Here is a 10,994-nt window from a genome sequence, read left to right as displayed (position 1 = left end):
TTGTTATGTGTGGCATTGGCTATGTTTGCTGCGCTCATTGCATCCAGGGAGTCTACTCATACCTTTCAATTACAAATTGTTGGTTGTTGAGAAAGAAAGTGGGCAATGAAGTTTTTGCTCGAAATCACTTTTTCATGAAATCATATCATGTTTGGTACTATATATCTTGAAGCATTTGACTGGTTTTGACGTGTTTAGTTTGCAAATATGTCATGTTAGTGTAATAAGTTTGTTGTTGAAAGAACAAGAATGGTAGAAATAGAAAGTTACATATCTTTTGTTACGTTTTGGTTAGTAAATGTGCGATTTTCAAAATAATGTTGGTTTTCCATTAATAATGTACGAGACGCCCTCTTGCTTTGAAATATGTAATGTTGACCCTACCCACCGCAATAGAACAGCATCGGGTATGTTAATTCACTGACTAAAAGTAACAAGTAATTTGCATTTTTTAAATTTTGACCCTCGAGTTCTTTGGGCGTCAATTTTTAAAAAAAAAGTATAAATGTAAATATACATAATATAAATATAGCATGGCCAATTGAAGCCAATAAAATTCCTTTTTGACGTCGGTAAAATGTGATATAACTTAAGTTTTAAAAAAAACGAGACTTTGGAAAGAAACTGCAAATAATTACACACAAAATAATTATTGACTTGCACTTTTTTTTAGTTTGACACCCGAATTCTTTGGGTGGCAAATGTTAATTTAAACATGGCTAATTTACAAAATAAATACTTCTACATTGAAACCAATAAAGTTTCTTTGACGTCGGTAAAATATGATATAATTTGAGTTTTACAATAAGGAGACGGTAGAGAGAAACTTCAAAAATTACACACACAGTGTGCAGAAATTAAGTTCAATGTCACTGAACGGCTGTTTTGCTTGTAAAATATGAAAGCAAATATATATTCCACTTGACTGTGATTTTATATTTCTGTACCTCACGGAAATATTGTAGTTGGCATGTTATCATAACCAAACAGGTTAAAGTCTTTGGCGTAAAGCTCTTGAAGTTTGTACAAATCACTTAGACTCACATTGCTCCAAATTGCCTTGTACATTGCATTTTTGATTTGTTTGCGCCCTGGAGCAGTGGACGATTTTCTTAATTCCTTAGCAATAGCAATAATACCGCTCAACGTTAATGCACTATCATTTATTAAAGTTATGTTAAGTGTATCGTTTTCGATGAGACCTCTTATTTGTAGTTTGCGCCAAGAGCGTAATATTGCCTCTTTAAAGGATATGCACCTTCCATATTGTTTTCGAAATGCAAACGGCTGATTTAATGTGTCGCCGATAGCATCAATGTCGGAAACTTCCTTTCCATTTTTCTCCAAAAATGACGCCATCTTTGTTAATCCGAGTTTTTTGAGAATATCTATCGAATCTTCTTGAAAGTTTTCCATTTTACCCACAAAATCGTACTCCATTTCACAAGGGTAGCAACTTCTTTCCATTTCTACCCAATGTGGGTCAACATCTCTTCTTGTTTCAAGTGTATGAATAACGTACTTAATAAATTCGGGGAATGTTATGTCATGTCCGCATATATCTTTACGTGTTCGTCCCCGAACCCCTCTAGTTAATGCAGCTATCTTTACACCGACAGTTTTCCAGAAGTAAGGATTCGGCGCTAATAATTTGTCCACATAGAATGAAAATAATCTATTGTATGGGTCTCTTGTGAACATTACTTTGTATGGCTTGGATTTGATCCTTGGATTCCAAACGAACTTTGTTGCAGCGTATTCCGTATCAAAAGAAATTTCATATGGGTTTACAAGGTGGGAAAATTTCTTTTCACTATCTATCATAAACACCCGCCTCCAGAAGGTCGTTCCGACTTTATAGATTGGACACAAAAGTAAGGTTTTGTTTTCGTTCCACCTCACAGTAAATTGGATTTTCTGTTGAAACGACTGAAATTTCTTACAAGAACTTCTCGTCTTGTCTGCATTCATTTCTCCATTAGTTTTTATGTATTTTGTCTGAAAAGAAATAATAAGTTATCGTGTTTTCTAGAGAAAAAAACAACTTTACTTCCCTTCAAACTAACTCTTTCTGAATATTTAAGTTAAAAGACTTGCACTACGAAGAACAAAAATTACACAAGTTCAAAAGTGTTGAATAATCGATATAAAACATTCACAATACTGTAAATCTAAAACACTTTTATAAAACTTTCTCAACATGCCGATGTATTCTATTCAAAATAAGTTTACATATGAAAGTAATGTTGTTTTTTTTTCTGTGGCATTCACGTGCTTTTAAAAATGCAGATAATGGTATCGTACGCATTAATACCACAGTCACACATACGGCGCGGACAGCTACGTTTGGGTGTCACCCCGGTATAGAAGTACTTCCGGGTCGTTGTATCCTAGAAAGTAGTTCTTTGAAATTTTGAAGTTCCTAATTTAACGCTATCCCTACTTTGACATGTTATATTCCAAATGTATTTATTGATACTGTGTACATTTTTTGTCATATCTGATGTCTTTAAAAGTTGTTTTATGTGTGTTTTTCAGGATTACATTTCTGTGCGGAAGGTTTAAAAAACTACACCAGACTGGTGGCCATGACAGATGTCAGTGGGAAATTTAAACATGGACTAGATACTTTGATGTGTAGCAAAAAAGTTCATCGTTGATGGTGGTGTTTTTCTGTGATATATTGACTGGGATAGTATTACTCTTCAGAAATACAGAGCTGTCAATGCTGCAATTTTGTTGTGAAATTCACAATCCATGTCCAAAAGTGCTTGTTTTACTATACAGCAAAGAAGGAGAAATTGTATCGGGCCGATACCTTTGACAAAGGATAGAAACGTAGTAATCCGTAACGATCCGTACCTGAGCCGTACCTTAATGTAGTTATCCGTATCAATCCGTACGGCTCAGATATGGATCGATACGGATTACTACGTTTCTATCCGTGGCTAGACGTAGCTGTCCGCGCCGTATGTGTGACTGGGGTATAAAGGAAATATATTATCATTATCTAATCGCTGCTAATAACAGTATTAACGGTACTGTTTTGTTTTTGTACTTCGTATAAGTTACCCTGTACAACTTGAGTTAATAATAAACCTACGTTATAAAATAAAGATAACCAGCTCATTACAATATTTGGATTTCAAGTCAATTGTACAATATAGGTAATATGGCGACTTAATTGAAGAGGAAAATGGGCCTAGGTCCTCTGGGCATAATTCAATAAGCCTGATGAATACCTAAAGCAAAGAGTGCAGGTGATTCGAAGCCAACAACCTCGGCCTAACGGTTACCGAGTACCATGTTTCATTATAATTGTAGCTAGGCAGAGACATTAAATTTTTATTACATGAATAAAAAATCCTACATTTTTAGGAACAAAAACATTTTTCCAAGACCTTTACAAGCTCGCATGTATCATTATCAGCCATTTAAATTTCTCTCACGGTGATCGACAAGTTCCGTTCACGAAGTATCTTTTTCACGAGTTCTCATGAGGCTGGTATACGAATAAAGAAACTGTTCTCATGAGACTGGCTCACGAATAAAGAAAATGGGTTCTGGTGAGACTGTTTCACTTAAAAAAACCTGTGTTCTCATGAAATACTAGCCCTTTATACTCACAGATTCATTTTTCCATCTTTCAGTTGCAGGTATTGGCGTTTTTAAAGTAGAATTAAATGAGGTGGTCTGACGAAAAGACAACGACGAAGTATATCCCACTAAAACGTATGCTGGTTTCTGTATCCTGAAGAAATGCACCGGAGCTGTAAAGCGACCTGAAGTATAATTTAACAATGTATAAAATCAAAAACGACCCGATATGTTTAGTATTCTTTACTATTTTACGCAGACAAGTAAAAAAAAAAAAAGTTACCAATCAGCAAGTTAGGGCACATACGTATTTCATACTGCGAAATGAATGTAGCAACTATTAAAACTTAGTATTAAATGTTACCTCCAATGACGAATAAAGACGCCAGTGCAATAAGCATCAAGGCCAATTGGTGCCTGAGTTTCGTAAGTAGTGGCATTTTAGACTTAAGCTGCCTAGGAAAATTTCTCTCCTGTAAGAAAAATATAATTCAGTTGCACCATGAGAAAACCAACATAGTGGCTTTGCGACCAGCATGGATCCAGACCAGCCTGCGCATCCGCGCAGTCTGGTCAGGATCCATGCTGTTCGCTAACAGTTTCTCTATTTCCAATAGACTTTGAAAGCGAACAGCATGGATCCTGGCCAAAGCCACTTTGTTGGTTTTCTCGTGGCGCGGCTCATATAATGCATTGAAATCCTAGTTATAATTGCACGAATTGTTTCTGTTGAGAACTTACACTTTAGAAAAGCAATTACCTGAGATATGGACATTTTAAAAATTTTCGTGTACAAAAACAATAAATAATCGGACTTTCATCTCCAAAATTTGTCTTAAAGGGGCACTGCCTCACAAAATATTTAAACGTCAGTCATATGTCGAAAACGCATAATTCTTAAGATGAATGTCCAAGTTTTGGTGTTTTTGTGCACAGAATGGAGAAAATATTACATCTCGAGGGGTTAGAGCGAAACTGGTCTATCTGCTTCTATTTCTATATACAGATAGACCAGCTTCGCTCTAACCCCTCGATCTGTGGTAAATCGGGAAAAAATTATGTAATTATGTAAAATTTTAATAATTTCACATGACATATGCTTTGCTAGACAAGATTTCAATGTCATAAAAATCCCATTTAACATGTTGTCGTTAACCCTTAGCATGCTGGACGTAATTGATCCTGCCTTTGCGACCAGTGTTCGCAATTCATTCAGTATATGTTTGGTAAGCACCCCTTTTAACAGTTAATGGTACAAAATTCAAAGATGGATAAGTTCATTGCAGAAATTTAGCAGGGTAAGGGTTAATTTTCAAAATTAATAAAGAACTGGGTGTCATTTTCAAATGCAAAAATGTAAGAACTCATTTTTTTTAAACCATGGACTCTGGAATTATCTATTTATAACTGATCTACAATTCCAGCAAATCACCTAACAAAGCATAAAAAACTTCCAGTGCCTGAGTAAAAAGAAAATAAATAGAAATAGCAAACGCGTTAATTTTTAAACCAGTGCAATATTTTCGTCTTGGGGACCATGCTAAATTTTCTAATTCGTTTTACACAGTAGAAGACCACTAGATTAATATCATTTTTTTTTTGGATTTAACGTCGCACCGACACATGATAGGTCATATGGCGACGTTCCAGCTTTAATGGTGGAGGAAGACCCCAGGTGCCCCTCTGAGCATTATTTCATCACGAGCGGGCACCTGTGTAGAACCACCGACCTTCCGTAAGCCAGCTGGATGGCTTCCTCACATGAAGAATTCAACGCCCCAAGTGAGGCGGCTCACATCGATGAGGGGGCAAGTGATTTGAAGTCAGCTACTTTAACCACTCGGCCACAGAGACCCCCTTAGATTAATGTCAAAGTTTTGAAAATTCAGAAAAGTGCAAGATGCCTCCCTAGAGTGTTAGTTCTGCAATAGAAGTAAGAAATTTATGATTATGTAAAAATAATTTTTAATATTTCATAAAAGTTACTATCTGTTTAAAAATGTTAATCTTTAGTTAAAACATTTTTAAATTGTAACTTAGCACCTACCTTCTGCTGGATTCATATCATTTCCTGTTTCGACTCATTTTGATATATTTATTCGTGCAAAAAACCTAATATATTTCAATACGCAATATGGCTGCATTATATGGTGGTTACGTCACCATAGTACGGGTATTATAGATAAAATCCTTTTTATTCAAATGAAAGAATAGACTCTAGGCTGAAGGTTGTTCCACATTGGTTAATAGGGTACAGGTATTCAAATTAGTTAAAAAAAAATAATCAATACCTGAATGTAAAATCACTGAACAGTCACGTATTAGTCTTGCCGTTTAAAGTTGAAATGTCATTTGAATCATTAATATAAATATGATATGGTATATTATATATTAAGTTAACGTAAGTTCATTATAGTCTCACTTTCCATGATTATACAATCATGAAAATGTTGCATTTGCACAACAAATGATAATGCAAATATTTTTTAAAAGAAATATGAGAGTCCAGGTGAACATATTTATATATATATATATCTCTTTATTACAGAATTAAAACTTAAAAAAAATTATTTCAAACAATTAACAATAAAATTTCAATTCAAATTCTATCAAAATGCATAATACATGTATTTAAAAAGTAAACGCTTCATACATATATCTACCAATTAAATGTCAGAGGTATTCATTTAGGCAACCAACCTAAAAAGCAAATATTGACGGACCTTTACAGACAAAAAGTGTCAATAGAATAGCCTACTACATGACATTTATGAAAAAGATATATATCACGCTTAGGGAAGTCGGTCACGCGAAGTAATGGTTTCGGGCGAGCCTTGGTAACGGATCTATGAGCAAAGCGTGACGGCTTTTAGCACTGTGTTATTAACGTTACCGAAAACGAAGTAGGCTGGCATTTCACAGAACTGATCTTTCAATTTTTAACTTATATTTGATAATATAGTGTTATTTTGCCTAAAAAGTGACTATGAACAGATGTAATTATATGTAATTATGTAAATACCAAAAACACCCTCTTTCATGTCACAGATTTCATGACGAACCATTTTTCCATGTCACGAATTTCTGTATACAGTAAGGCAGATTTATATAATATGTATTTTAGAAATTGACAGGGTATTTTCTATTGTTAATTTCAGCTAATTTGGATACTGAAAATTTAGACTTTATTTATATAAGGAGTGTGTGATTCGAGTACAGGTCATCCACAATTGTTCAACAGGTCTCGCCTTGTTCATAATATCTGAAAAAAGAGCAAAATACTGAAGCTGATGTAGCCGCTGTAACTTCAGACAAAAAGTAAATGAGCCGCGCCATGAGAAAACCAACATAGTGGCTTTGCGACCAGCATGGATCCAGACCAGCCTGCGCATCCGCGCAGTCTGGTCAGGATCCGTGCTGTTCGCTAACGGTTTCTCTAATTGCAATATGCTTTGAAAGCGAACAGCATGGATCCCTGACCAGACTGCGCGGATACGCAGGCTGGTCTGGATCCATGCTGGTCGCAAAGCCACTATGCTGGTTTTCTCATGGCGCGGCTCAAATGCTTCATTCAACCGCAGCCACACCCTTTAAAGGAGTCTTAACGACTAAGAGAATAACAGTCTGTAAAAGTGCGAGAATGTTGTCGCAAACCGAAAGAAACAGTGCTACTATGCCCTAAAGAGGATCACATGAGGATATTCAGAGAGATGGACGTAACACATACTATTCAACATCCGGAAACTCCAGAAAAAAACCAAGATATGAAACGACATCTTCGTTTTTGGAACTGCCTGATTCTTTAGAAAATGAGATGATAAAGCGAAATTCCATTTTCAGTTGTCGCACAACTGCCATCAAGTAAAAGAAAAACACTCTAGTTTACTTTTTTTGCATATTATATTGTCTTACTGCCAAAAGAATGCATACAACGCTATGGCACTTAATGGAACTGACCTGATCGCCATCAACTAAATGAAATGATTGGTTGAGATGTTAGTTTTCTCACTGGTGTGAATGATATATCAATTGCAACTGGGTGTATTGATTATAACATCGTTACAAAACCCAGAGCCTCTGACACAATAACTGAACAATGTGTATTCTTCATTTACTTCCCAAAGGATTCTAGCATTTTCATTGTTTAAAAGGCGGTCACGTGGTAGCCGCCTATATTTCTGTGAAGGGTCAGTAGAATTTCATAATAATAATCTTTATTAAAGTCTCATCCATATACATTCAAGTTATAAATAACATTTCAAGACATGGACAGTGTACATGGCCATTCCAATCGGAAATACAAGAGACTATGATATACAAGTATAAAACTCGTCACATATTTAAAATATCACAAAAACTCTCATATTTCATACAATATACATCATTTATATTATGCACATAATTACAGATAAAAATGAAAAGTCAAAACTAACTTAAGAAGTGTTCTAAAATTACTGCTCATCCCCAGTTAGATCGAGGATAACCACATTAGCAGTTACTTCTACAGTATAATAAAAAAAAGTGTTAGTTTATGTAAAAACAGAATGACTATTTACATAAGTAAAATTGTCTTCTTTGAAGAATTAAAAAACAGGTTTTGGCTAAAATTCTTGATAAACCATCATTTGTGAATAAATATTTAAGTTTGTCACCACTAGATATGTTAAAAAAATTTGGAGCAGAAACTTCAGCTTGTTCAAAAAGGGTATTTCTCAGATCATTATACAAGCCGACTATCCCTTAATACCCTAGTCACACATACGGCACGGATAGCTACGCTACATTCTAGTAATGCATGACTTTCATTTTCAATTGTATTGACTACAAAATGGACAATAGCGTCTGTCAACAGGCAGACTTTCGTATCTCCCTGTCTCAATGCGTAGTGGGGCAACTCCACACCTAAATTTACACAATGCAGATCTATGACTCCTAGACATAGTAGATGTGCAGTAATTCTCTACACAGTATTCTTGCTTAAAAGTACAGTAGTTTCTAAATTTATTTCCGCCTCTACCAGAGGTATCAGTATTAGAGTTTATTTTATCTAACCACTCAACTTTGTATTCATTAAACATAAAACTTTCAACACGTTTAACAATATCATGCTTAGAGATCAGTCTAGTTAACTCGGAATAATGAGCAAGGTCACAATGAAATAGCTGTTTACGTACAAAGAATAACCAATTTTTACAACTTTTTCATGTCCGTTTAAGTTAAAAATAAATGGTCGATAAAACAAAACAATTATCGGGTCCTCAATGGAAATATATAGGGTCAGTATGATAAATACGATCACTCGGCTAACGTCTCGCCCACTCTCCACATTTATAGTTTCAGTGGAGGGTCAACCCCCAACCCCCAACCCCCTCTCCCCACATTTATCATGTCAGTGGAGGGTCTCTAACAAACCAAGTTAACCAAGTAATTAATAATAACTGATTGACAGTTCAAATGAAACACCTAATAAAACTAACAAAGACAGATCCCGGAACCTAAATGGCGTTGGCAATAAAGAAGTTATTAAGACGAAACGTTCAAAATTTACGCCTTGGTAGTTGGTATATTTTGAAAAGTTTTTTTTTAAAGACTTATACATAAATAGATTTTTTGCTGTTAGAACTAATTTTATCATACACATAAAAGACTGATATTTTAAACAAACTACTCTACCATTTGCTTAGTAGTCATCTTGATTCATGCCCTTATAAAACGTAAGATTTAGCACCTACCTTTTGCTGAAATAATCTTTTTTTCAAGTTTTGCCAAATTTCGAAATCTTCGATCACATTCACCTATGAATATATGTAGTTGTACATGAATTCTTCAGCCGTATGATATTTACTAGTCTGAATGAAATATACGTAATTTGCTTGAAGTAGTTCAAACAATTACAACAATTTAAAAATCGATACTTCTTTTTCGAATAGGGAAGATTTACCTGCGGAGAGCACCTCGGTTAAATACAATTATTATCCCTTACCTTTGGTGTATGGTGGCTGATTTCTGCCATTTCATGTTGGTGTGTTGGCGGGGCGAAAACACGACAACACGAAAACACGACAAAATCCTAATTTGTCGAGTTTTAGTGTTGTGTCGTGTCGGCGGAAAACACGAAAACACGACATATTTTACGCGAAAACTCAACGTTTAGAGGGCGACGACACGACAAATTTATCTGTCGAGTTTTCATGTTGCCGGGTATAGATATGTCATGTTGGCGCCCTTTATTTGTCGTGTTTTCGTGTTTTCGCCCCGCCGACACGAAATCACGACAAATACCTTATTTGTTCATGAGAGGTAATGAAATGTGCAACACCTCTCACGCCCCCTAGCACCGGCTTAAGCGGAACTCTATTACACACATGTTGAATGGACTCCATGATCCCAAAGGACCAGAAAATATAACAAAACGAAACAGATCTGTCCTTTAAATCTCTAAGCCGATCAAAAAAAAACGATCATAGTTTTTGTTGTTAATATGACTCACGTGATGTACATGGCAACATAACGAACTTTAAATATGCAGCAGATTGGCTATTTGTTATTTTTTTTTATTTAAAACTGGATAAAGTAAAAATTGTGATGGCTGCGCTAATTTTTTTTAGAATTCTCATTAAAAAAATAAATATTTCTGTCAGTCATTCGTATTATTTTATTGCTTCTTTCATTTGTGTTATTTTATTTCTTCAATTATTTGTATAATGCGGTACGCAAGAAAAAGAACATATCGCTTGATATTGTGCAAGATCCGCGTTACCACATATTAATCAGTTACCCTCAAACAGAACCTACAAGCAGTGAAAAATCCTTATACTTCAGGTGTCAAGACAGGGTAGTCCCTGAAAAAAAATTATAAGCTTATTCAGGAACTTCCTGCTCATGTGAAACGTACTATTTGACCAATAAATTGCTTTCAGTTCTAGCTAACAATTTTAGCGTCCAACATAGATATGAGTATCATACTGGCATAGTAGATGTCAGTAAAATACCTCTGTGAGGCTACGGGTGAGTTGCAAGAGAGATACTCGACTTAAGTACAGTGTTTATTTTACTTTTCTTGTCAACTGAGGAAGATCCTTTATCGAACATATCAAACACTAATAATACTTACGTATTCATTTTTATCCATGTTTGACGTCGTGGGAGTGAAATAAATAAATTTGATAATACACTAGTGTAATAAAGCCTTGACGTTGACGTTGACGTTGACGTCGTGTATTGATTGGAGACGTTGGTCGCATTTACATGATCTATAATAGGTAAAGAAAGAAGAAATTTTGATGTTCCAGCAGGAAAAGCTTACATGTGATAAAAAGAATATTACATTTGTGTCTTTCCACACTGAATTTATTAAACTCGCAGAGCCTCGCATTTTATTATTTTATTCAATTCGT

At 35.1% G+C, this 10,994-nt stretch overlaps 1 protein-coding gene across 2 annotated transcripts; it reads right to left on the bottom strand.

Annotated features, from left to right (window-relative positions):
• Window positions 1–571: 571 nt before the first annotated feature.
• LOC123537423 (carbohydrate sulfotransferase 9-like) lies at window positions 572–9,462 on the bottom strand. Of its 2 annotated transcripts, none has more exons than XM_045321137.2 (4): window positions 9,330–9,462; window positions 3,962–4,070; window positions 3,628–3,782; window positions 572–1,998 (listed from the first exon to the last, which is right to left on the bottom strand). In XM_045321137.2, the coding sequence occupies exons 2-4, from the start codon at window positions 4,035–4,037 to the stop codon at window positions 949–951; spliced, it is 1,281 nt and encodes a 426-aa protein (XP_045177072.2). In that variant the 5' UTR covers window positions 4,038–4,070; window positions 9,330–9,462; the 3' UTR covers window positions 572–948. The 2 variants fall into 2 exon arrangements, with proteins under 2 accessions (XP_045177072.2, XP_045177073.2); XM_045321138.2 differs by lacking the exon at window positions 9,330–9,462 and adding an exon at window positions 5,645–5,795.
• Window positions 9,463–10,994: the final 1,532 nt, after the last annotated feature.

The sequence above is a fragment of the Mercenaria mercenaria genome, chromosome 17, assembly GCF_021730395.1.
Source record: "Mercenaria mercenaria strain notata chromosome 17, MADL_Memer_1, whole genome shotgun sequence".
Taxonomy (NCBI): domain Eukaryota; kingdom Metazoa; phylum Mollusca; class Bivalvia; order Venerida; family Veneridae; genus Mercenaria; species Mercenaria mercenaria.
Note: the sequence above shows the minus strand (reverse complement) of the source record. Positions and strands in the feature narration are given on the sequence as shown.

What these genes read in the sequence shown, in the direction of transcription:
- LOC123537423 (XM_045321137.2), bottom strand. Translation starts at nt 4,037, where the DNA reads ATGCCACTACTTACGAAACTCAGGCACCAATTGGCCTTGATGCTTATT. An exon ending in GTCTTTATTCGTCATTGGAG is followed by an intron (nt 3,783 to 3,961) that starts GTAACATTTAAT and finishes ATTATACTTCAG; the next exon opens with GTCGCTTTACAGCTCCGGTG. An exon ending in AAAGATGGAAAAATGAATCT is followed by an intron (nt 1,999 to 3,627) that starts GTGAGTATAAAG and finishes ATTTCTTTTCAG; the next exon opens with ACAAAATACATAAAAACTAA.